This window comes from Prionailurus viverrinus, chromosome E2, assembly GCF_022837055.1.
Source record: "Prionailurus viverrinus isolate Anna chromosome E2, UM_Priviv_1.0, whole genome shotgun sequence".
Taxonomy (NCBI): Eukaryota; Metazoa; Chordata; class Mammalia; order Carnivora; family Felidae; genus Prionailurus; species Prionailurus viverrinus.
In genome coordinates, this window is record NC_062575.1 from 14,348,179 (window position 1) to 14,373,710 (window position 25,532).

At 42.2% G+C, this 25,532-nt stretch overlaps 1 protein-coding gene across 5 annotated transcripts in view; it reads right to left on the minus strand.

Annotated features, from left to right (window-relative positions):
* The window catches only part of HYDIN (HYDIN axonemal central pair apparatus protein), a 429,838-nt gene that overhangs the window by 7,324 nt on the left and 396,982 nt on the right, over nt 1-25,532 (minus strand). For all 5 annotated transcript variants that reach the window (XM_047836101.1, XM_047836099.1, XM_047836098.1 and 2 more), the window contains 9 exons: nt 23,383-23,552; nt 21,398-21,596; nt 19,486-19,644; nt 17,111-17,388; nt 15,733-15,952; nt 13,919-14,131; nt 12,532-12,695; nt 11,525-11,675; nt 4,401-4,631 (listed from right to left, as the gene is read on the minus strand). In XM_047836101.1, the coding sequence (XP_047692057.1) occupies nt 4,401-4,631; nt 11,525-11,675; nt 12,532-12,695; nt 13,919-14,131; nt 15,733-15,952; nt 17,111-17,388; nt 19,486-19,644; nt 21,398-21,596; nt 23,383-23,552 (1,785 nt within the window). The remainder of the gene's footprint in view (nt 1-4,400; nt 4,632-11,524; nt 11,676-12,531; nt 12,696-13,918; nt 14,132-15,732; nt 15,953-17,110; nt 17,389-19,485; nt 19,645-21,397; nt 21,597-23,382; nt 23,553-25,532) is intronic.

A 25,532-nucleotide genomic window follows, 5' to 3' on the forward strand; every position in this document is an offset into this window, starting at 1 on the left:
AAGCTGGTGCAGCCACTCTGGAAAACAGTATGGAGGTTCCTCAAAAAACTAAAAATAGAACTACTCTACGACCCAGCAATTGCACTACTAGGCATTTATCCATGGAATACAGGTGTGCTGTTTTGAAGGGACACATGCACCCCCATGTTTATAGCAGCACTATCAACAATAGCCAAAGTATGGAAAGAACCCAAATGTCCATCAATGGATGAATGGATAAAGAAGATGTGTGTATACACACACACACACACACACACACACACACACACACACACACACAATGGAGTATTATTCAGCAATCAAAAAGAATGAAATCTTGCCATTTGCAACTGCGTAGATAGAAGTAGAGGGTATTATGCTAAGTGAAATTAGCCAGTCAGAGAAAGACAAAAATCATATGACTTCATTCATATGAGGACTTTAAGAGACAAAACAGATGAACATAAGGGAAGGGAAAGAAAAATAATATAAAAACAGGGAGGGGGACAAAACATAAGGGACTCTTAAATATGGAGAAAAAACTGAGGGTTGCTGGAGGGGTTGTGGGAGGGGGGAATGGGCTAAATGAGCAAGGGGCACTAAGAAATATACTCCTGAAATCATTGTTGCACTATATGCTAATTTGGATGTAAATTTTAAAAAATGAAAAATAAAATTAAAAAAAAAGTATAGAGAACAAAGTGATGTTTACCAGAGAGGAAGGCAGTGGGGCGATGAGGCAAATGTAATGGGGATTAAGGAGTGCACTTGTTGTGATGAGCACCGGGTGATGTATGGAATCATTGAATCACTGTATTGTACACCTGAAACTAATATAACACTGTATGTTAACTAACTGGGATTAAAATAAAAAACTTAAAAAGACAAAAAAGGGGGCAAAGTCAATATATAAAAATCAGTTATATTGTTACATACTATAACCAATAGAAAACAAAATTTTAAAAAATACCATCTACAATAGCACCAAAATATATAAAACCTAGACATAAATCTAACAAAATATGAGTAAGCCTTTTACATAGAAAACAAAAAAATATTGTTGAGAGAAATTAAATAAGAAGAGTTAAATAAATGGAGATCTGCTCATGAGTTAGAAATCTCAATTGTGTAAAGACTGGAATTCTCTCTGTGATAAATATGCTTCAAGATGGCCCCCGGTGATCCCCACCTGCCTGCTATTACACTCTTGTGTCATCCTCTCCCATATTGTGCCAGGGCTGGTCTGTGTGACCACTAGTACATGGCAGAGAGATGGCATATCACTTCTGAGATGAAGTGGAAAAGACTGTGGTTTCTGTCTTGTGCGTGCTCTCTCTCCCTTGCTCTCTCAGCTTCCCTCAGATCACTCACTTTTAGGAAGTGAGCTGTCATGTTGAAAGCAGCTGGAGGGAGAGGTGTATGTGGTGAGGAACTGAAGCCTCCAGCCAGTAGCCAGCAAGGAACTAAGGCCTTTCCAACAACTCCGTGAGTGAATTTAGAAGCAGATTATCCAGCCCCAGTCAAACCTAGAGATGACTGGAGTCCTGCTGACAACTGACTACATCCTCATGAAAGACCCTGACTACACAGCTAAGCTGCTGCTTGTGGATTCCTGATCCTCAGAAACTGTGTATATAATAAATGTTTGTGGGTTTAAGCTGCTGATTTTTAGGGTAATTTGTTATGGGTCAACAGGTAACTAATACATTCTTAAAATAACCCAATCAAAATCCTAATAGTTAATTTAATTTCTTTGGAAGAACACGACAAGCTGATTTATATGGAAATGCAAAGGGCCAAGAATAGCCAAGATACTCTTGAAGAACAGAAATGTAAGAGACTACCAAGTCTTAATGTAACATCACCAGAAGCATATTATGATTTTAATGTAATTAGTAATATAGCTTCAAAGTATATAAAGCAAAACACAACAGAACTACAAGGACAAACAGACAAATCCCTGTCAGAGTGGTGACTTTAACACACTCTCTTAAATCTGACCAAACAAGCAGACCAAAATATCAGCTAGGGTACAGAGAATGAACATCAAAATGGCAAACACATGCTTTTTAAAAATAAATGGAAGATTAAGGAAAAGATCATATAGTGGGCCGTAGAGCAGATCTAAACAAATTCTAGAGCACTGAAATATGGAATATATTCCCTGACCACAAAAATAATTTAAAAAATAACATATAGAACAATCCACATGTTTGGAAATTGAGAAACACTTATAATAACCCATGAGTCAAAAAATAAGTATTAATAATAATGAAAGGACATTTTTGAACTTAATGACAAAATATCGTACATGTAAAACTTTGTACACTGCAGCTAAAGCAGCACTAAGAGGGCAACTTATAATCTTAAATGTGCATATTGGAAAACAAAGAAAACTAGAAGTTAATGCACTAAGCATCCATGTTAGAAGTTAGGTAAAGCACCAGTAACCCAAAAGAAGCAGAAAGAAGGAAATAATAAAAAGGTCAGAAATCAAGCAACTGAAAACAAACATACAATAAAGAGTACCAACAAAATCAAAAAATGCCTTCTTGAATATAAGATATACTGAGAAACCTCTAGAAAGACCAATCAAGAAATAGAAGGTACAACCAATATTAGAGATGAAAAAGGAACATCACATAAGGAAGTAGTAAGAGGATATTAACAATGTTATGCCAATTTTGTGAATATATGGATGAAACAGACATGCTATCATTACTGATTCAAGAAGAAACAGAAAATCTGAGTAGTGTGATAACTCATGAAAGGAATCAAATCAGTAGCAGACAATCTTCTCACAAAGAAAACCCCAGGGCTCATTGGCTTCATCTGCGGTTCAAGGAAGACATAATTTCAATCTTTTATAGACTCCTTCACAGAGTTGAGGAAGCAGGCAAATCCCCGATTCTTTTTCTATCGCTGGTGGAACGGGAACTCAAATTGGACAAAGAATACAAGAAAGGAAATCTGGTCCATTCTCGCTCATTACCACAGAGGCAAATCTCCAACACAAACTGTTATCCGACTAAAGCCAATCTGTTTGTAAAAAGGTAAATTAAGACCATGAGGAGCTATTAGTTTATTGGATTGGTAAACCTTTAAAAATCTGACAATGCCAAAAGTTGGTGAGCTCTCGTTGCTCACTGGAGATTCTCTGCTGACTGGCAATTAAAGGCAAGCACACCCTGTGACCCGGTGATTCTACTCCTGGGTGTACGCTGGGGAGAAACACACCGTGTACATCAGGAAGGCACTTGCACGGTGAGGTCCATGGCAGCATATTTCATGATAGCCAAACACTGAAGCCAACACAGATGTCTGGCCTCAGTAGAATGGATGTCTAAATTGTGGTATAGTCGTATGATGGAATATTCTACAGTGGTGAGGATGGATGGACCTCAGCTGCATGCATCAGTGTGATGATCGTCAGAATATACAATACTGAGCAAGGCATAAAACACTGAAGAATGCAATTAGTAGGATTTCTTTTGTATAAAGTTTGAAAACAGACAAACCCAAACCATATGGCTTAAAAGCAAGAAATGATTACAAAATAAGGATAGTGGGAACTTTTAGGGGTGAGGGATGATACTGTGAGTGGGGACAGAGGTTTCTGGGGGTGGTGGCAACTTTTTATTTCCTGGCCTGGGTACTGGTTATACAGATAGTTCTTTCATAGTTATTTAAGTGAACCTGTTTTAGTACATATATATACATATATACATACATATGTACATATATATATATATATATATATATATATATCCTAGTTTTCTGTGTAGATTTTATAATTCATGATGAAAAATATAAAAGTAAAATAAAGGGCATGGAAGGTCTCTGAAGAACACACCAGGTTTGGGGTTCTGAAGGGGAAAGCAGAACTAGGGTGGATGCAGGGAATAAGCAGGTGGGCTCAAGCTGGAGAAACAGAAGGGATTTTGATGGGATCTAGACAGTGAGAATTTGGAGCCACACATCAAAAAGAGTCAAAAGAAAGTTCATCTCCACAGCAGCCTAGAATTCCAGGGCACGTCTTCTCAGCAGTCACAGGTTTTGTGTCTTTCCTGAAGCGGGTCTGTGCACAAGCAAACATATAAATGAGAGCGCCTGCTGTTCACTCGATACACTACTATGTCCCTTGCTTCCCTCTTCACCACGTATATACTACGTTACCTTTATAATTAGCAAAAAACAAAAATGTTTTCAGTTTGAACAAAGCAAACAAGTGTATAACAGAGGCAAGTGTTCATGATTAGTAAGTCCCTTTTACATGTCTGAACCAAAGGGCAGAAGGGGAGAGGACAGATCAGGAGTGTGATTGATGCACCGTCCCCTGCCTTCCCACTCCTGGGGCTGGCCCAGCTTCAGGGATGCCTCTATCACAGATATCAGGGAGCCCCTGGTAGCCAGGGTCATACCTCAGAGTTGGCAGGCACCACAAACTGGGAGGGCAGGCTGATGTCAGGGACCCTGCATTCCATGGAGAAGGTCACTGTATAGGGCAGAGGGTTCTCCACCTTGATGGAGGCTGATGTGCTCTGCCGGACGGGGCTCACCATCTCAATGGTTTTGATGACGCCTGAAGGGATGACCCTGAAACCCACCATGTAGTATAAAAACTCATTGGTCACCTCGTTTCGGAAGATCACCTGGGTTCGCGGGGAGAGGGGGAGGAAGAAAGCAGAGGAGAGGGGTTAGTGGAGGGTCTTCAGCTGTCTTGAGTTCCTTCTCTCTATTAGCATTGCCTAGGTACATACAGCATGGGTGCCAGGCTGACACGGGCACTCCCACCCTGTCTGAATCCCTACCAGCCACCCTTTCTCCTTCCTATGCCCATTGCTGCTGGAATAGACAATAATACTAATAGTAATAATGACGGCATCTAACATTTAATGAATGATTACTGTGTGCCAGGCACTAGAAGTACTTAGTTAACTTAAACAATTTGTAGGCAACATTATTATTCCCCTCACTGTTTGTTTGTTTGTGTTTTTTAAAGCCAAAGAAACTGAAGTTTAGCAAAGTTAAGTTATCTTGCCAAGGTCACATGTAGAGAGAAGTGTCAGAGCCAGGATTCGAACCAAGTTGATCTGACTCCAGAGCCCACCCTTGTGACTGCAGTACATTGTCTCCTCACCTCTGCAGTTGATATGGTAAGTTGCTCACCTTTTTCTGCTTGTTTCCCAGGTGACTGATGATGTTGGGCATCTTCTCATGTGCTTATTGGTCATTCACACATTACTTCTGTGAAATAGAGTCTATTGGAGTCTTTTGCCCTTTTTAATACTTTGAGTTGTTTATATTATTATTAGTATATGGTAATAGTTCTTTATGGATCTGACTTTTTACTTTCAACTTCTTCCTGTCTTTAGCTTTAGAGTGCTTCTGGCACCCTGTCTTTTAATTGGAGTGTTCAGTCTTTTACATTTAAAATAATTCTTTTTTAAATGTTTATTTATTTTTGAGATAGTGTGAACAGGGGAGGGACAGAGAGAGAGAGAGAGAAAGAGAGGATCCTTAGCAGGCTCTGTGCTGACAGCAGCAAGCCCGATGCAGGGCTGGAACTCAAACTGTGAGATCACGCCTGAGTCGAAGTTGGACGCTCAACTGACCAAGCCACCCAGGTGCCCTAAAATAATTATTTCTATGTTTAGGTTGAAGTCTGCCTTCTTGTTGGTTATTTTCCATTTGTCTTATTTATTTATTTACTTATTTACTTACTTATTTTGTTTCTCTGTTATTCCTTTCCTGTTTCCTTTTGGCTCGACATGCAATCTTTTGTAATGTATTTTATTTCCTCTACTGGCTTCTTAGCTATATTTTTTAATAATAGATTTTTAGTGGTTGTTCTACAGCTGACAATATGAATTTTTAACTTGTGAAATTTATTTTGAGTAGTATTTTATCACTTCCCACTTTATAACTGACCCTTCATGCTCCTTATGCACACTTCCAATTTGGCAAATGTGCTAACCTTACTAAAGTATAATTTTATTGACCTAACCACTCTATCTTCTGTGCTTTTGTTGTCATATCTTTTACTTCTACACACATAAGAACACCCACCTAACAGTGTTATCATATTTGCTATAAACTGTCAGTTGTCGTTTTTAGAAAGTTCTTAGAAGCTCTGTGTGTGTGTGTGTGTGTGTGTGTGTGTGTGTGTGTGTGTGTATGTGTACTTATTTACCATTTTTAGATTTTTAGGGCTCTCTTTCCTTCCATTAGACCCAAATTGCTAACTGGTATAATTTTTCCTCAGGCCAAAGAATACCTATCAATGTGCTGTTTTCTTTCTTTTTTTTTTTTTTAAATTTTTTTTTAACGTTTATTTATTTTTGGGACAGAGAGAGACAGAGCATGAGAGAGAGGGAGACACAGAATCAGAAACAGGCTCCAGGCTCTGAGCCATCAGCCCAGAGCCCGACGCGGGGCTCGAACTCATGGACCGCGAGATCGTGACCTGGCTGAAGTCGGATGCTTAACCGACTGCGCCACCCAGGCGCCCCACAATGTGCTGTTTTCTAATGTAAGTCTGCTGGCAGTGAATTCTCTCATGTTTTCTCTGAAAATATCTCCATTTTAAAGGATGTGTTCAGTGAATAAAGAATTCTAGGTTGATAGAACTTACCATTTTGCAGATGGCTTCCATTATAACTGAAGAGAAGTCAGAAGTCTTTTTATTGTTTTCCCCTATTTTAGATCTTTTGTATCTGGTTGTCTTAAGCTTTTCTCTTTCTCTTTGGTTTTCAGTAGTTTTACTATGATGTACACAGACATGGTTTTCTTGTATCTCATGGTTTTCTTTGTATTTTTCCTGCTTGAGGTTTGCCAAGTTTCTTAGATCTATAATGTTTTTTAATCAAATCAGAGAAATTTCAGCAATTTTTTTTCAAATAGTTTTCTGCTCCATACTCACTTTCTTCTCTTCTAGGACTCACATTACTTATGAATTAAAAATTTTTATACTTTCCCACAGGTTCCTGAAGCTCTGGTTCTTTTTATTCAATCTTTTTTCTCTTTATCATTCAGATTAGAAATGTTCTATTGATTTGTTTCAAGTTCACTGAATCTTCACATCTCCAATCTGCTGTTAAGCACATCCAGTGAAATTTTCATTTCAGTTTATTGTAGTTTTCTATTATCAAATATCTGTTCAGCTCCTTTTTTTAAAATATAGTTTCCATTTCTTTGCTGAGATTCCTGATCTGTCTAATTATTTGAAATATTTTCTTTTATTTCTGATCATGTTTATAAAAGCTGCTTTGAAGTCTTTGTCTGCTAAATGCAATATCTGGCCCATTTTGGAGTCCGTTTTCATTGCCTGTATTTTTCTTGACTATTGGTTACATTCCTCTCCTTCCTTACAAGTCTAGTAATTTTTGTTTATGTACTGGACATTGTTGATAATCATTGTAGAGATTCTGGATTCTGTTACCTTCCATGTGAGAGTGTTGATTTTATTCTAGGAGGCAGTTCAATTATTGACTGATAAGCTTGTGTAGGTTTGGTTTTATGCTTTGTTAGAGCAGACCTATAGAAAGCTCAAGGTGTTTTTCGAGACCTTCCAACTTGGTGGGATTCAGTCTCCAAATTTTGTCCTTCCTACAGATCTTGTTGTGGCTTAGTTTTAGGCTTTCTAAGGGCCTAAAAGGACTTATTATAAGGGCATGGTCCTTTCTTCGGGCCTTTCTGGTATTTCAACTGGGTTCCTAGGATGTTAATGAGATGTTAATGTAATCTCTCCACTCTGGCTGAGCCAAACCTCCAATGTTCCCTGGGCACTGATCAACATATCTTTGTTCCTTTATCAATCTCTTTTAGAAGCTGCTCTCTGATAAATCTCATGTAGTCTCACCTTGTGCATGTGCAGTACAACTGTCAGCCAAAGACTTTGAAGGGTATTCCCACACACACTTTTGTCTCCCTTCCCCCTGACATCCTGCCACTCGATGCATTGCCCTACTCCTACCTTATAGAGACCAGCTATTTCAACTGCACCAAATTTTAATTTCTGTATCATCAGATCACTGGGGCTCTTGTGTTTTGCTTAGATTCTAGCTCACTGCATTGCAGTCAAGAAATTGTCCCTTGGCAGAGAGCCAGGATAATTGTGGAGATTCATCTCATTAGCTTTTCTTCTCTTTGAGGGATTGCGGTATTGTGCTACTGTTGTCCAATGCCTGAGAAGGGTTGCCTCAGATATTCTGTTCAGTTTTATGGTTGTTTATGGTGGCAGTAGTAGTTACTCCATCATCGTCAGAAGCGCTTTTGACTTTTTAAAAAAAACTTTTGTATTGTTAATTTGAATACTTAACATTATTTTTTAAATGTTTACTTACTTTTTTGGGGGGAGGTGCAGAGAGAGAGGGAGACATAGAATCCAAAGTAGGTTCCAGGCTCTGAGCTGTCAGCGCAGAGCCCAATGTGGGGCTCGAACTCACAGATTGCGAAATCATGACCTGAGCCAAAGTCGGATGCCTAACTGACTGAGCCATCCAGGAGCCCCTAATACTTATTATTGTAAAGAGATCTGTGATCTGAGTTCCCTGTTATTTTTAGTTAACACTTTAAAACATGTATTTACATATATTTTTCTGTTTACAGCTACAGTTTATGGCTATCTCTATTCGTGCCCTACCTTTCTTGATGAAGAAACAAGTATCTTTCATTTCCCCATTTTCTTCCCACTAAATGAGAAAAAAATTTTCTTTGCATTATTTTATTTCTCCCCTTGCTATTTCCTATATTGAGGTCATATGAAATATTCACTTCAGATTGCTTTTCAGCAATTATTTGAAATTACCTATCAATAGAATTTTGAGTCTTTGTTCATTATAACCTTTTGTTTTCTTCTTGAATTCATTTACTTATTTTTAAAATTTTGCTAATTTAAAAACTTATTTTGTGGTGCTTCTTTCAAACAGGGATTATATATATGGGCAGGTTATTTTGAGTCCTTGCAAGTTTAAAAATGTCTTTATTTTGCCCTTGTAATAGTTTTGTTTGGAAAAGGTTCTAGATTGAAAACACTCTAAATCATATGAATAGCTTACTCCATTGCTTCTTGTATTCAGTGTTGCCATGAGAACCTTGATGTTATTGTGATTATTTCCTTTTACTTTCCTTAGAATCATTTAGGATTTTCTTTTTTATCCCAGTTTTCTACAATTTTGGTCTCACCTATTTAAATGTGAGTCTTTTTTTCATTCACCCTATTTGGAAAGTTGGTGGGTCCCTTCAATTAGAAGACTCAGTCTTTCTCAAACAGTTCTGGAAGTTTTTTTTAATGTTTATTTATTTTTGAGGCAGAGAGAGAGGGAGCTAGGGAGGGGCAGAGAGAGAAGGAAACTCAGAATCCAAAGCAGGCTTCAGGTTCTGAGCTGTCAGCACAGAGTCCAATGAGGGTCTAGAACTCATGAAGCACGAGATCATGACCTGAGTCAAAGTCGGATGCTTAACCGACTGAGCCACCCTGATGCCCCTGGAAGTTTTTCTTCAATTATTTTGAAGAGTATTTTCTTCCTTCTATTATCTTGCTTTCCTGTTTTGGGAGCTCTTAGTAGATAGATATTAGAACTTTTTGATGTATATTTTCTGTGTCATACTTTCTTTTTTTGAAACAGCTTTATTGACATGCAATTCACATACCATATACTTCACCCAATTAAAGTGTATAATTCAGTGGGTTTTAGTACATTCACAAAGTGGTGCAAATATCACCACAATCAATTTTAGAACATTTTTATCACCCCAAAACCAATCATTCCCCATTTCCTCCTAACCCATCGCCACTAATTTACTTTCTCTTCCTATAGATCCGCCTATTCTGGACATTTCATATAAATGAAATCATACAATATGTGGCCAGTTGTGACGGCTTTGTTTAGGTATCATAATTCCTTCAAGGTTCATTGATGTGTTGCATGTATCAGCACTTCATTTCCATTTCTTTTTATTGCCAAATAATATTCCATTATATTTGTCCATTTGGGTTGATGACATTTGGTTTGTTTTGTTTGGTTCTATTTTTTGGTTCTTATGAATAATGCTGCTATGAAAATTTATGTACAGGTTCTTGTATGGACATATATTTTCATTTATCCTGAGTATATACCTAGGAGTGAAATTGCTGAGTCACACGGTAACTCCATGTTTAACCATCTAAGGAATGCCAGACTGTTTTCCACAGCAGCTGCGCCATTTGCACTCCCACCAGCAATGTATGAGGGATCCAACTTCTCCACACCCTCTTCAGCACTTATTATTTCCTTCCACGCTTGCCATTTCTTTGTGCTCATGTGCTAAATCAGCTCTATCTTCTAACTTACTAGTAATCTCTTCCTCAGAGTTCATTATACTATTCAGCCTTCCTCTAAGGTTTTCCATTAAAAATATTCAATTTTTTAATTTTTAGGGTCTCTGATTGTCTTCCACAATAGCCTGTTCTTTTTCATGGGCATGATTATCTTCTTTTATTCCTTTGAGGGTATTAATAATGTTCACTAAAAATATTCCATTTGCTTTAATGACTCTTTTATCTTAGGGGTTCCCCTTTGTTGAGCTGCTGTTTCTATTTATGGTGGCTTTTTTTTTTCTTCAGATGTTTTATGATACTTTGATTCTAAGGTTCTCTGTTAGTCTGTGAATGCGATCTGAGTGGAGCAGTCTACCTCAGTGATTTTAGGAGAGGGGATGACATCCCACTGTGTGAGTTTTGCCAATATCTCTTCTGGAGGTAGGAGATGGGTTCCTAGGTTCTTTCTTTTTTCACTTTAAAATCTCCCTAGCTGATTCCTTCCTTCATCATAGCTTCTGATACTAAATGTAAATGAGTAATTTCCATATGTTATCTTCAGCCCTAATCTCTCCTGTGAGCTACTGACCCATATACACTCCTTTTCTTCAAAGCATGTATCTCATTTTGTAATTATACATTCATAGTACCATTATTTGGTTAATGCCCTTCTCCTTTCACTGGACAGTGCATTTGATGAAAACAGAGACTGCGCCTATTTTTGATCATTGCTGTGTTGCCAGCACTTAGTTTAGAGTGTGGCATATATGCTTATAGGTACTTGCTGAGCTAATGAATGAATTAGGAGAAATAGCTCATGTGTGAACGACCCTGTGGTGTCTTGGAGCAAATGGCTCTGAGTTGAATCCTGGCTCTGACATTACTAGCTATATGTACTAAATGTTCAATACTATGCTGGCCACTATAATCACTCAGGAAAAGGGACCTTTTCTTATTATTGTGGTCTGGTGTTTGCTGGCCCAGTGTTACTGCTTAAGGATTTTCACGATTCTGTTGCCTTGAAGGCTTGTTGTGGGTCTACATGATGGATGGATGGCCCTGCCATCTGGCTTCATCTTCAAGAGGCTGGGAATCCTGAAAGCTTTGTCAGGTCTCTAACTGGTTAGCCCAGCAAGATAAGGATGGGCTGGCTGTGGGAGGACATCTTCACTCCCTAACACCAGGATTATTAACCTTGGGGCAAACCTCCAGAGTTCCAGGGAAATGTCTTTAACACGTGGATACCTTTGCACTGTAGAGTCCCTCCTTGTGGGAAAAGAAGTTCAGCCTGTAATCTTTCTTGGAGCCAGACAGTACATCAATGTAATCAAGGCCTTTTAAGGTGATGCTTAGATCTGGCCTCTCTGGTTTCACCATTTCCACGATGACCCGGAATCTGGGGGAGCACAGGAACACATGAAGAGAGGATAGAGAAAATGAAACCATTTGCCCAAAGAAAAGAAGGAAAGGTGCTATCTCTACTTTTGATTTTATGATAAGCATGTGGGTCCAGGGTTCTGGTCCTTTGTCTCTAACAATAACAATAACTACCATTTATTGACACCTGTGATGTGCCAGCTACTGAGTCAGTGCTCCAAATGTGTTAGAGGCATTTAATCCTCACAGTGTCTGTAGGAGACACATATAATTATCACCCCCATTTTACTAATGAGGAAATAGAGGCCATGAGAAGGAAACATGTTCAGGTCACATGACTAGTTATTGGTACAGCTAGGATTCAAACTTAGGTCTGAGCCCTTATCCACTATGCTAACTGGTGGCCTTCAGTAAGTAAGCTTCTTCTCCCAGGCTTTGGCTCCTTCTCTGTAAAAGAAGGGGACCAGGTTGGTTGTCAATTCCTCTAGCCCTTGTATTCTACTCTACTCCCACTGCAAATAAGATCCAAGGGACATCCTTCTCTGGCCAGTGGCTTAGGTGATAAGACAGAGAACTCAAGAATAACCATCATGATTATCATTTTGATAATAATAACAACATCTAACATTTATTTGAGCACTTATTTTACGTCAGGCACTGTTCTAGGAGACTTAAGTTATCAGTTATTCATAGATAGCACTGACTGTCTGGAAGCTTAGAGTTCAGACAATGCTTGGTTACATCAGAGAAGTTTGCCTCTGATTCGTTTAGCCCCTCAATGTCTCTAGAGGCCCTGACCATGGGAAGGGCCAGGCTAGACAGTAGAAGTCCTTCCTCCATCTCCTCCATCCCAACCCCTAGCCCCACTCTCTCACCTCTGGGGCTTATTAAGCCAGTTGGTTATTGGCAGGAGTTCAACGTAGGGCGTCTTACATGGTACTTCACGGTAGATACTGGCCACGGCTTTGGGGAGCTCAGAAGTCCCATGCAGCATATACAGCCAGCCAGTCCCATCTGGGAGGGGGAAGAAGAGGGTGCCCTAAGGAGAAGAAACGTGGTCAAAATGGCACAGAAGGTCCTTTATTAGGTACCTCTTAGGCGTGGTAGTGACACAGGATTAATAGAGGCCCTTGCATAAGCATAACTCTTGAAATAAGCTTGGTAGTATGTTTTAAGAGTCATAAAAATGTTCATATGTATTTGAACCCGGAACTCTACCCCAGGCAACTTAAGAGTCTCATGCTCTATCGATAGAGCTAGCTGGGTCACCTTTCCCCAGGGACCTTAAAAATCCCTTTGGAGGAAAAAGCTACACACACACACACACACACACATACGCATTAGAACCATTTATAATATTGATGAAAATTTGGTAGTAATAACTTTAATATTCAACAACTGAGGAGTATTACATAAATTATGGAACTTTCATTCCATGAAATATTAGGCAATCATTAAACATGATTACATCACAAAGACTAGTTAAACAGAAAAACGTTCATGATCTAATGTAAGGTAAAAATAAACTGAGTGCAAAATTAGGTATTCTATGATGGCAACTATGACTGTATCTGAATAAGGACTGGTAGTATAGATAGGAGAAAACAGTTCTTGGGGTGACTGGCTGATTCAGTCGGTAGAGCATCTGATTCTTGATCGCGGGGTTGTGAGTTCAACCATACCCTGGGTGTAGAGATTACTTACAAAGAAAGTAAAGCTTAGAGGCACCTGAGTGGCTTAGTTGGTTAAGTGTCCAACTTGATTTTGGCTCAGGTCATGCTCTCATGGTTCGTGAGATTGAGCCCCACGTCCAGCTCTGCACTGACAGGGTGGAGCCTGCTTGCAATTCTGTCTCTCTCTCTGCCCCTTCCCTACTCTCTCTCTTTCAAAATAAATAAATAAACTTAAAAAAAATACAGCTTAGAAGAAAAAATTCTCTTTCTTTAGGGTGGAAGATTATGGCTTCTTTTCTTTTTAAAAGTTTGTTACAGTGACGATGATGCTATTTGTACAATTAAGCTAAATATTAATTACTTGATGCTTAGTCCAGGACTGTGTTCAGAACTGAGCCCCTTGTTCCAAGAAAATCCCCTGTACATGAAAAAATACAGGCAACAAGGGAAGTTTTGGACTCCATAATCTGCATTATTCCCCATTGTTCCAACATGATTCGTGGGGTTCTCCTCACCTCTCTTGCATGACTCCTCCCTCCAACCCCACAGTAAAATCAATGGGGGGCGGCAGGGGGGAGCCTCAGCCTACCTGATGTTTGCGGTTCTCCAAGTTCATGGTGCGGGGTCTGTAGGTAATCTCATAGGGCTTGTTTTGCTGATGGGGCTCCAGGGTGATGAACTCTGGCCCCTCCCAGTGCTCACCCTCAAAGATGGGGTGCAGGTTCCAGGTCTGGTTGGTGCGGTTTGAAAGCATGATGGTCTGCGTGTGCTTGGAGCGTACCTGGCAGGTGAAATTTACCACCTGGAAGAAAACAGACATCTGAAGTAGGTAGTGAAATTTACAAATGAGGAATTCAAGGAAAGGTTTAGGCTGGCATCCATATTTGGGAGTATAGCAATGTTTTTTTTTAAGGGCCAAGAAACTGGATGAGATTATCAAGAAGTTAAGTGTTTTTAGATAAAAGAAGAAATTTAAGAACCAATTCCTGACTGACACACTCCAGTGTTAAAAAAAATCAGAAGAGGAGATGAGAAGGAACATCTAATAAGATAGGAGGAAACCCAGGAGAGGGTGGCATCCTAGGGACCATGTGAAGTGTTTGAAGCATCTTCCTCAAGGGATTTGTTCAAGGTATCAAATACTATCAACAGGTCAACAGTTGAGAACTGACCACTGAATTCAGCAGTGTGGACGGTGTAGCACTGTTGGTAAAAAGAGTCAAATAGATCAGTGGACAAGGACAGCATTCAGCAATAGACACCTGCACATATATGGTTAAATGAGTTTTGACCAAGGTGCAGAGGCATTTCAGTGGAGAAAGGATAATCTTCAACAAATGGTGCTAGAACAACTGAATATCCACATACAAATGATAAAACAAAATGAATTTTGATCCATATCTTATGCTACATACAAAAATTAACTCTAAACAGATTAAGATCTAAATGTAAAATTTGTGCCCTGAATATATGAAGAGCTCTCAAAACTCAATAATAGGAAAACAAACATCCCAATTAAATATGGACAGAGAATTCAAACAGGTACTTCAACAAAGATGATATATGGATGGCAAACAAATACCTGAGAAGATTCTCAATGTCATTAGTCATTAGGGAACCACAAATTAAAAGCCACAATGAGATACCACCTTATATTTATTAGAATGGCTAAAATTAAAACAACAGGTGGTAACAAGTGTGGGCAAAATGGGATGCAAGTGGAAATATCAGACATTGTTGGTAGAAACACAACCACTTTGGAAAAGAGTTTAGTAGGTTCTTTAAAAAGTAAATATATACCTGCTTTGTGCCCCAGCCATCTGGGTATTTACCCAAGATAATGGAAGCATATTTTCTTGCCAAGATTTGTACATACATGTTCATAGCACACTGGGTGATTCCATTTACAAAATTATAGAGATGGAGATCAGGTGTAATTTTTACCATAAGTGATTTTTTACCGTAAGTGGAATGGAGTCTACTGTTAGGTTTCTAGGGACAAGGCTAGCAGAAGGTTAACTCAAGCCCACTCCCCCACTCCCAACTTTTTTTTTTTTAATGAGAGAAGGGGAAAGTGTTTACCCTTTACTTACAGTGCTTGTAAGAGAATTTGATCTAGCCAAATATGTCAGAGAAACCTTCCTTGAGAATGTAATGCTTGCGTTGAGAGCTGAAGAATGAATAGGAATTAACTAAATGAAGAGGGGAAATGAATATTGCAGCAGTGGGGAAAAGGATATGCAAAGGCCCTGTGGTGGGAGGGAGAGGTCTGAATGTTTGACATTGGCACCGAGGACTGTTTGAACAGAGTCAGTTGTTTCTAGAAGGCCCAGCTGAATTCAATTGTGGTGCCTGCTGGGCCCACTCTTGCCATTGGCACTTCTGTGGGCAGCAGCTACTGACCTCTTTTACTGAAGGTGGTCCCACGCAGACTCCAGATAGGGTGAGGTTCAGAGGATTGCCTCCATGGATGAAGCAGAGCAAGTTTTTATAGAGACTCTCCTTGCCCACCTCAGTGGGATGGTAGGTCACTTCAAAAGAGACCTCCATGCCTGCAGTGATGTAGCCTTCTTCTGGGCTGATGGAAAAATGGGGCTCAAATTTTTTGACATCCCATTTAAACCTTTTCCAAGACAAAAGGAGACAAGAAAAACAGTTTACTAGTATCCTGGGGTGTGCTTAATGCTGCTGAGATCAAGGGACTTTGCCTAGGCTTTTAGCTGAGAGGCTCACCCCTTTGAATACTCCATGGGATGTGGGCAGAGCAAAGGTGGATGGAGTCAAGAGCTAGCTCACTTCTGGGTAAGACAGCTCAGCTGTCTCTCAGACCTGAGCAGGGTGGGAAGTGGCCGCATCTTATGTTATATTCTGCAAGTGACTCGTCGAGGAACATGCACATGAACACGCTAACACATGTGTATCCGAGATCACACAGCCAGGAAGTGCCGGGGCTAGGACTGGAACCCTCCCAAGGCCATGGCTATAAGCACCCCCTGCATTGCCTCTCAGGTCAGATCCAGGAGGGCAGAGGCAATGCCTTCAGGTGAGAGATGCACCTGTTCTTGGGAGCACTCTTAGTCATCCCTCTGTGGGCCATCCCTCTGTGCTTCCAGCCACACCCTCGGGGCAATGTCCACACTGAGGTCTGGGTGAGGGGTGTCTGCACAGCTATGGTGGCATGCCCGAGTCGTGACTGGGCCGGGCACCTGCTAGCCAGAGGGAAGAGCCTGGAGAGGAGAGCAGTCAGAGGTATACTTGTGTTCTAATCCTGTCTTTCTCACCTCTTAGCCATGTGACCTCAGGTAAATCACCTGACCTCCTTGAGCCTCACCTTCATCTGTGAAATGAGGACAATATAGTACTACCTCTCAGGCGTCTGGGGTAATTAAATGGGAGCTTATACGTAAGAATGCTTAGCACTGCACTTGCACAGTGTAAGTTCTAACTGGATGCATGATTTTGGAAAAGTAGTCTCAGTTGTCTTGTCTGTAAAACGGATCAACCATAGAATTGTTTTGGTAATAAGCAAAAGAAACCATGTAAAGGGTGTATAACGTGCACCAAACTAATCTTCTCTATTGCATTAATTTTTGTAATCCTGGCAGCCGCAGTCACCCTAGCAGGGCCACGTCCCATCTTGAGGGGGGGAGGGGCTGTGGAAGGGAGGAGAAAGAAAGAAAAAGTGGCTACACTTGTAAAACAAATATCCAGTCTGAATCCAGGGCAAATCCAGAGTCAAGAGAGCTGTGTTCGGCCTTGGGTGGGGATGCCACTCTCCTACCTTGCACCCACGTCACCCGTGTTCAACATAAGGATGCGACGCGTGGCTTGTGTCTGATACACGACTGGCCCGAAGGGGAGATGCTCCTGGTCCAGGGAGATCTCCAGGGCCTGGCAACAGCCGCTAAGGAGGAAGAGAGGACGCAGAAGCCCCATGCATTCCATGAACACCTCCTCAGAGAAGGGAGGGATGCGTTTCTTCGGGGCAAAGATGACTTCCAGCTTACAGACCTCTTTGGGCTTCAGAGTGATGTTGTAGGATGGTATTAAGGTGATGACCTGGGCAAAACAGCAATGAGACTCAGCAGCTGAGGGCAGAGGGCATCTGAGGCTTCTATTTCTGGGTCTTGCTGTTAGGGCTGCAATAGCCCAGGGGTCAAATCCCACTCTGCTCTCTCCTGACGGCTGTGTCATCTTTGCTAAGTTACTTAAACTTTCTGTGGCTTACTCTATGGTGAAGATTCAGGTCACTTATATAAATGGGTGGCATGTAATAGCCATTCAATAAATGTTAATTTTTCTCTCCAGCTCCTTGCAAATGACCCCTACTCTCTGGTGCAGGAAATGTAAGATAAGAGGAAATAGAAAACACTTAGCGCTCCTGTGTTTTTCCAAGGAGTGCTCCCTGGGTTCCCTGTACCACACTTCCCACTGTGGTCTTTAAAATGCAGATTCAGGGGCGCCTGGGTGGCGCAGTCGGTTAAGCGTCCGACTTCAGCCAGGTCACGATCTCGCGGTCTGCGAGTTCGAGCCCCGTGTCAGGCTCTGGGCTGATGGCTCAGAGCCTGGAGCCTGTTTCCGATTCTGTGTCTCCCTCTCTCTCTGCCCCTCCCCCATTCATGCTCTGTCTCTCTCTGTCCCAAAAATAAATAAACGTTGAAAAAAAATTAAAAAAAAATGCAGATTCACAGGTCCTGCCCCATTCCAACTGAATTTTGGGAGAGCTTGGAGCTCACATCTTCAAAAGTGCCCTGAGTGACCCGTGTCTTCTAAAGCTTGAGAACTCTTGTTTAAATTCGTATGGTTTTCCCTCCCCCCGCCTCCTTTGTCCTGGTAGAAATCAACCAAAATCAGCTTTCAGGAAGACGAAGCTCCTTCCGGGCTTGTGCTTCCTGGGGTACAGGGTGCTGTGTGGTCACCAGCAGGTGGACTGTGGCAGCAGACAGTGGGCTGGAAACCACGCAGGGACAGCAGCCTCCGTGAGCTCTCCAAACACCACGATGTTGATGCCAGTACAGGTAATGCGTCACCTCAAGAGGCAAAGGCGGCTCAGCCCAATGGTCAGGGGCCCTGACCCTGCGGCACTGAGGATTTTGATTTGGATGAATGAGGACTGGAAGCAAGTCTGCCCTCTGTCTTTGGCCAGCACCATGGGCTCTGGGATGAGGTGCCACTGGCTCTCTTGCTCTGGCTAGCTTCCCCAGCCCGTTTCTCTGTATTTGGCAATCCCTGGACGGTCCACAGCACCCCTGCCTACCCAATCACACCTAGCTTTCTAAAAGCACAGACCCCCCTCAAGCACACGTAGCTCTGCCCGCCAGCACACCTCTCCCCAACCTGTCTGCCTGGAGACACCTTTCCATCCCAAAAACCCAGTACAGACCTCCCGCCCTATGAGGCCTCTCACAGCCCCCCGCTGTTGTCTGAGCAGCCCCTCCCAATTCACACCCTGCCTCTGCAGTTTCTAGGCTGTCCTGGAGTTGTTTCCGTGTCAGTGACCCCCAAAGACTGTGAACTCCATCAGACCAGTCAACATTGTGTTCACCTTGCTACAGATTGAATTGTGTCCCCCACTCCACCGGCTGACAATTCGTATGTGAGTGGCATTTGGAGATGAGGCCTTTAGGGGGTAATTAGGGGCAGATAAGGTCACGAGAGTGGGATCCTCATAATGGGACTGGTGCCTTTGTAAGAAGAGACACCAGAAGCTTGATCTTGCGGTCTCTCTGCCAGATGGGTATACAGCAAGAAGGTGGTCGTCTGCAAGTGATTATTTCTGGGTGTGAGATTATGGCGAAAATGTTTTTCTTTATGTCTTTCCATATTTTTCAAGCTTCCAACGATGAGGATATATACATTCATTAGAATCCAGATCTACCAAATCCCATCCCTTTCTCTTTCATTCTGTTGCCTTTTCAAGATATGCAGCCTCTCTAAGCCTTGGTGTCCTTATCTGCAAAATGAGAATAATAACAGTACTAGCCCTATACTGTTTTTGTGAAGATGCTCAGAGGTAGCACGGGGGAAGCTCTTAGAATGTCCTGGTGCATGGTAGATGCCCGAGAAGTGTGAGCTGTTTGTGTTGCTAGCACAGTCATCTAGTCACCCATGTCACTGGGAAGCATAAGAAGCCCACTGGGAGCCCTGGGCACCAACCTTGGGTTCCTGGAGTTCTGGAATCGAGAACAGGACTGTCTGGCTAAAAGTGAGTGGGGCGTGGCTATTGTTCATGATGGAAACCGTTTTTTTCACAACCTGTCCTGGCAGGACAGCTCCCAACTTTACAATCCTATTGACCGGATCTAGGACTAAAATCTGTGGAACCAGAAAGAGAGGAGAGAGGGAGTGTTCATCAGTTCCTTGAAAAAAACTATTATCATACACCTATCCTGGTGAGGCAATGGTGGTTCCTGTCAGTGTCCTGCCTTCTTCATTTGGGATGGGCGTTCACTCACCTGGTAAACACGTGCATACAATATCCACTAAGCAGCTTACTACACAACTACATAATCACAACTGGATGAGGAGACATGACGGAAAAGCTCAGGGTACTGTGAGAACATATTGCAGGGGCTGAGCTGGCTGGGGGTTCTGGGGCCGCCTCCCTGGGGAAGGCATGTCTACCCTGGGAGCTAAAGGAAGGGTGCCATCTAGTCTGTTTGAGTCAGGGTGGGCATGGGTTGGAGGCCACCCGGGGTGGGGGGAGACAACAGCCTGTGGCAAGGCCCTGAGTCAGAGGCGTGGCCCAGGAAGGCCTGTGGCTGAGAGAGAGGGGCGCAATGAGAAGACAAGTTTGGAGGCGGTCAGGGATTGTGCTGGGAGAAGTGGGAGGCCAGCGAAGCATGGAGTGACCCAATCAAATGTGTGTTTTGTAATTGCTCTGGCTTGCTGATCTGTGGGGTGGGCTGGACAGGGACAGATGAGGGCCACGCAGACAAAATGGTGGAGGCAGAGGTGGAAGAGTAGACATGCTTCCAAGCCCTCATCTAAGGCACTGATCAAAATGTTGGCCTGGATAGATCAAGGTCAGGCTGGGTCTCGCCCTCAGGATGGCATGGACACACAATGAGCAGCAGCCATTCAGGCAGTCACTAAACGGCACACCCCCTGCCCCTCAACTTTCTTTATATTCAGCCCACATGTTTCCATGGTGCCTAAAAAGGTAAGAGTCTCCGACAGCAGCCTGTGCTTCTGGAGGTCAGAGAACACATTTAAGTCCCCTCCAGACTTCCCCCAAAGTACCTAGCACAAAATGGGTGCAAAATGAGTGAGTGACAGAAGGAACAAGTGAACGGATCAGTGATATCAGAAGAGACCCCATCTCTGGCTTGGGTACAGACAACACCAGGTGGCAATGTCTTGTCATTCCTCTAGCTTGATGAGAAGGCTGCCAGGAACACACCCCTCCCACCTTCTCAGTTGCTGAAATGTCCCATGCATTCCTGAGCATCTTGGAAGGCCTTTAGTCTTCTAAAATCTCCTATTAAAATGCAAATATACCAACCAAACAGACACCTTACAGGTTTACCAGACAGTGGGGAGAAAGGGACTAGCGGCAGGACTTTCATTAGGAGCACCTACTTAGAAGAAATGCCCGCAATCAAATATAATCCTGGGATCTGCGCCTGGCTCAAGAATATCAATCAATGTGGCATTAAAGAAAGATGTTCCACAATTGAAATGTATGTCTGTGTGTATATCTAAAACGAATTGCTATTCAAAACAGATCTTGTCTATTAAACGTGGAAACAAAACATGCCCTAATGTGAGGGAAGGACATGTTTGGGATTGTGCATCAGACAGTCTCAAACTTTTCCAAGACAAAGATGTTTCTCCAATGCCTGTGATTACTTGTACCCTATGATATAGTAAAGTTTGGTATTGAATACGGTCTATGGTTCACTCGAGTCAGATTTGACAGGTCATCCTTGGGTGGGACTGGCTGGCCTCTGACAACGCAGCTTGGGGGCAGAACAGGTGGAGAGGGAAGAGTGGGAGGGGCAAAGGTGGCTGGGAGGGCAAAAAGGCATGGCTGCCATGGCTGAGGATCTCCCCAACTGTCTCGTACCTTCATCTCGGTGCCTTTCCCTTTGATTTCAATCACTTGTTGTGAGAGCCCATTGATTTCAAAGGGGATGAGTTCTCGATAATTGATACTTTCTCGAGGATAAAAGGTGATTGGAATCTCCAGTGTCTTTCCTGGCTTTATCACATCAACACGGAAGTTCACCTCGAGGTATGCGGTATTGGTGTATAGACAGTCTAAGCTAGAGAAAATCAGGAGGAAGGTGTGTAAGTTAGAAGGCCCACGTATTTCCATTTTGTCTACCAAGTAAGAGGGTCTCCAGTACCAGCCTGTGCTGGAGGTCAAAAAACACATTTACGACACCCAGAAAGACTGATTCTGTCCCCTTGTCTCTGTGAGCTGCTTTCCCGCCCTGTTGCACTGGAGCTATGGAAGAAGGGACCTCAGCAGTGATCCAGCCCATACTTTCCTGGGCATAATCAAGTTACTTACCCCAAATCACACCCTGAGATTCTGGTAGAACCTGGCCTCAAACACAAAGTCTCATGGCCCTTCGCTCAAGGTTCTTTTCACTCTATTTATCCTCTTTCTTGAAAAGGCCACTCATGGCTTTGTACCCTCTTATAAGGAAGTGTTTCCTAAAGTAACTGGGTGGTGAAGCACAGAGGAGAGGAGTATGTGTTCCCGATTCAGACACAGGAGTTTGGATCCAGGCTCTATCCCTAACTAGCTGTGAGAACTTAGAAGAGTTACTTAGCTCATTTGGGCCTCTGTTTCCTTATCTGTAGAACTGGGTTGTTTGGAGCATTAACAACCTCATAAGGTTGTTTTGAGCATTAAATGAAATAGAGTGACTAAGTCAGTACTACACAGGGCACAGAGGAGACAGTCCATAAAGGTGAGCCATTCTTATTGTCACTAATTGCTCAACCACATGGGATCTTCAAAGATCATGTCTACTCTGGTCAACCTGTGCGTAGGAAGGCCCTAGGGCTCTCCATTACAATACTTTCTTGTCTGTCTTCCAGGTATTTAGAGAAGGAGTCCAGCTAGGCCAATAAAAAGAACTTAATGCCTTCACACAGGACTCAGATTGAATTAAATCATGCAGGGAAGATTTTTAATTAGCATTTAAAATCACATGACACTCTTGTAACTCACCATTCAGGATAATAATTATCATCACTGCAACAGTAGCAGTAGCGGCAGATAACCATAACCGAGCATTTGCTATGGTCCAGGCACTATTCTAAGTACTCTCTCTAGATGAACTAATTTAACCCTCCTAATAGCCTTGTAGGGGAGGAGCTATTATCATCCCCCATCCCAGGAAAGGAGAGGTTAGACCATGTGCCCCAGGTCACACAGCTAGGGAAGAGTTGGAATTTGAACTTAGGCCTGTGCTGTCCAATATGGTAGCCACTAGACACATGTGGCAATTCAAATTCAAATGAATTGAAACTTAAAAAATGAAAAATTCAGTCCCTTAGTCGCACCAGGCATATTTTATGTACTTACAGGTTGCCATACTGGATAGCACAGATGTGTAACAGTTCCTTCCTTTAGGAAAGAGCTTTGAGGAAACACAGGTCTCTGGGCCAGTCTCTGGAAATTCTGTTTTGATAGGTCTGGTATAAGGCCCAGAAACCTGGACTGGAACATTCTACATAGGGATGGTGCAGAGAGGCCGGATTTTAATCAAAAGACTTAGGCTCAGTATATATCTGTCATTTATTGCAAAGTAATGGCCTGAGGAAGTCACTTTTTAATTCTCCAAGCCTCGGTTTCCACCTTCATTACATCTGGCATTGCTCTCCTCACTTCAAGATTTTCAGCAGAGTAGCTCCTGGCTACCCAAGTGTCAATATTAGTGGTAGGGAAAGCAGACGTGGGATTCATGCCCAACTGGGTTTGACTTTTCCCATAATCTTTCTTTTTTCTATTTTGGCAGGACTTCACCTATGTGGAGGCTGTAGAACCCACAAGGAGCTACAGAATCATCTGGAAGCTCTGGAAAGTCTGCTTACCTCATGGGTGTTTCTTCCTTGTTGGTGACAACCAGCATTTGTTTGTATGGGGGCATGCCAGCTTGGTAGATGAAGCAGGTCCCAAAGTTGTAGCTGGTGAAGGAGAAATGAACGGCCGGGCTCACAGCACAGCCCAAGATGCTGCATGTAAACTTTGGGCCGTGGCTGACCTGCAGGCGGAAATGCAGGTGGAGGGTGATTAGAGAGGTGTGAGCAAAGGACTCCTCAGGTCCTCAGGTGAAGGAGGAAAGTGGTCAGTGCTTAAAAAAAAATGGGTCCCAAGACACCATCTGTAGGGATTCTGATTCATAGGTTAGAAGTCTGTTGGCCTGCAAAGCAAAATGGGACAGTCTGCAGGCCAGTCTCACGCTGCCTCCTACAGCAGTGAGTCAGCCTGAAAGCGGAGCGGAGTGGCAGGGACTGCCAGTTACCACCCCGCACCTGCTTCCCAAGGCTTCCTCATTAACAGGACTCTGAGTAGTTGCCAGGGGACCTAGGTGAAAATACCCGAGGTCCTATCCTTCCTTGCCCCCAAGGGTGGTCATCAGACACAGTTCTGGTCATCAGGATGTAAACAGAAGACAAGAGGGTGTCCTATTTTGAATACAGAGGCAAAGTCTTGCTGGGAAAATTTGTCTGTTTACTTGTTTGTGTTTGCCTTTGGGCTCTTGCCTCATATTTCCATTCTGAATGCAGACATGGGGTTGCAGGTGGGATGGCCACCTTGTGACCAGGAAAGGACAAGAATGAGGTCAAAGGCCCATATGTCAAGGGTGAAAGGGTGGAAAGTTAGAATATGGGTCACCTCTGAATTCTCCATAAGATGATACACATGCCTGAGGGGACAGGAACTTTCTCTGCTCTTCAAAAACTTTATAATATGAAATTTCTTAAGTTGATAATTGATTTAAAACAAAATATCCACTACTCATTCTAAACATCATTAGAATAAACATAATAGTCATTGGTACAAGATTTCCTATATGACTTTATAAGTTTATAAATTGAAAAACAGTTTCTTATTTAAGGCTTAGGCTGTTAAAGTCTTTGCATTTGGTGACTGATTCCCTGAAAAGGAGTGAAATTGACCACCTTAAACTTTTATGCCAAGTAGAGCAGGAAGGTACTATGATGTGTGATGTTTCTTTTTGCCGTAAGACACAAATGTTCTGAAAAAGACAGTTCTGAAAAGGGATGGCACTTCTCAGGGAAGATGGCTACAAGCCTGCCCCCGAGTTCCAGGCTCAGAGTTTTACAGCTTTGCTTTTTTCTAATTGAAAAAAAAAACCAACTTTTTTAGACTGTGCTATGACCTAATGTCCATCTAAATTATGGAATGGCTAGAAACCGACCTCCATTCCAATTGCTGTACTTCCTGGTTAACTGTCAGTTGCCTTCTTCTTAAGGATATGAATAAAAAGACAATGTCTTTTAACTCTGTTGACTGTTGCTTTTGCTGTGCAGAAGCTTTTGATTTTGAGGTACTTCCACTTGTCTATTTTGTTTTTTGTTGCCTGTGCATTTAGTGTCATATCCATGAAGCCACTGACAAACTGTTGTTATGAACTTCCCCCCGATGTTTTCTTCTAGGAGTTCTATGGTTTCAGGTCCTACATTTCAGTCTTTAACCCATTTTCAGCTGATTTTTCGCCATGGTGTAGAAGGGTTCAATTTCATTCTTTTGGATCTGAATATCCAGTTTTCCCAGCACCATTTGTTGAAGAGATTCTCCTTTTCCATTGTGTATACTTGGCACCCTTGTCAAAGATCTGTTGGCTATGTGTGTGTGCATTTATTTCTGGGCTCTGTTCTGTTCCATTGGTCTATGTGTGTGTCTCGATGCTGGTACTGTACTATTTTGATTTTGGTAGCTTTGTAATATAGTTTGAAATCAGGAAGTGTGATGTCCCTAGCCTTGTTCTTCTTTCTCAGGACTGATTTGGCTATTTGTGGTCTTTTGTGGTTTTGTATGAGTTGTAGAATTGTTTTTCTGTTTTGTAAAAAAAAAAATGCCATTGGGATTTTGATAGGGATTGCATTAAATCTATAGAAGGCTTTGGGCAGTATGGACATTTTAACAATATTAACGCTTCCCATCCATGAACACAGAATGTTTTTCTTTGTTTTTCTTTTTTTTTTCATTTTTTTTT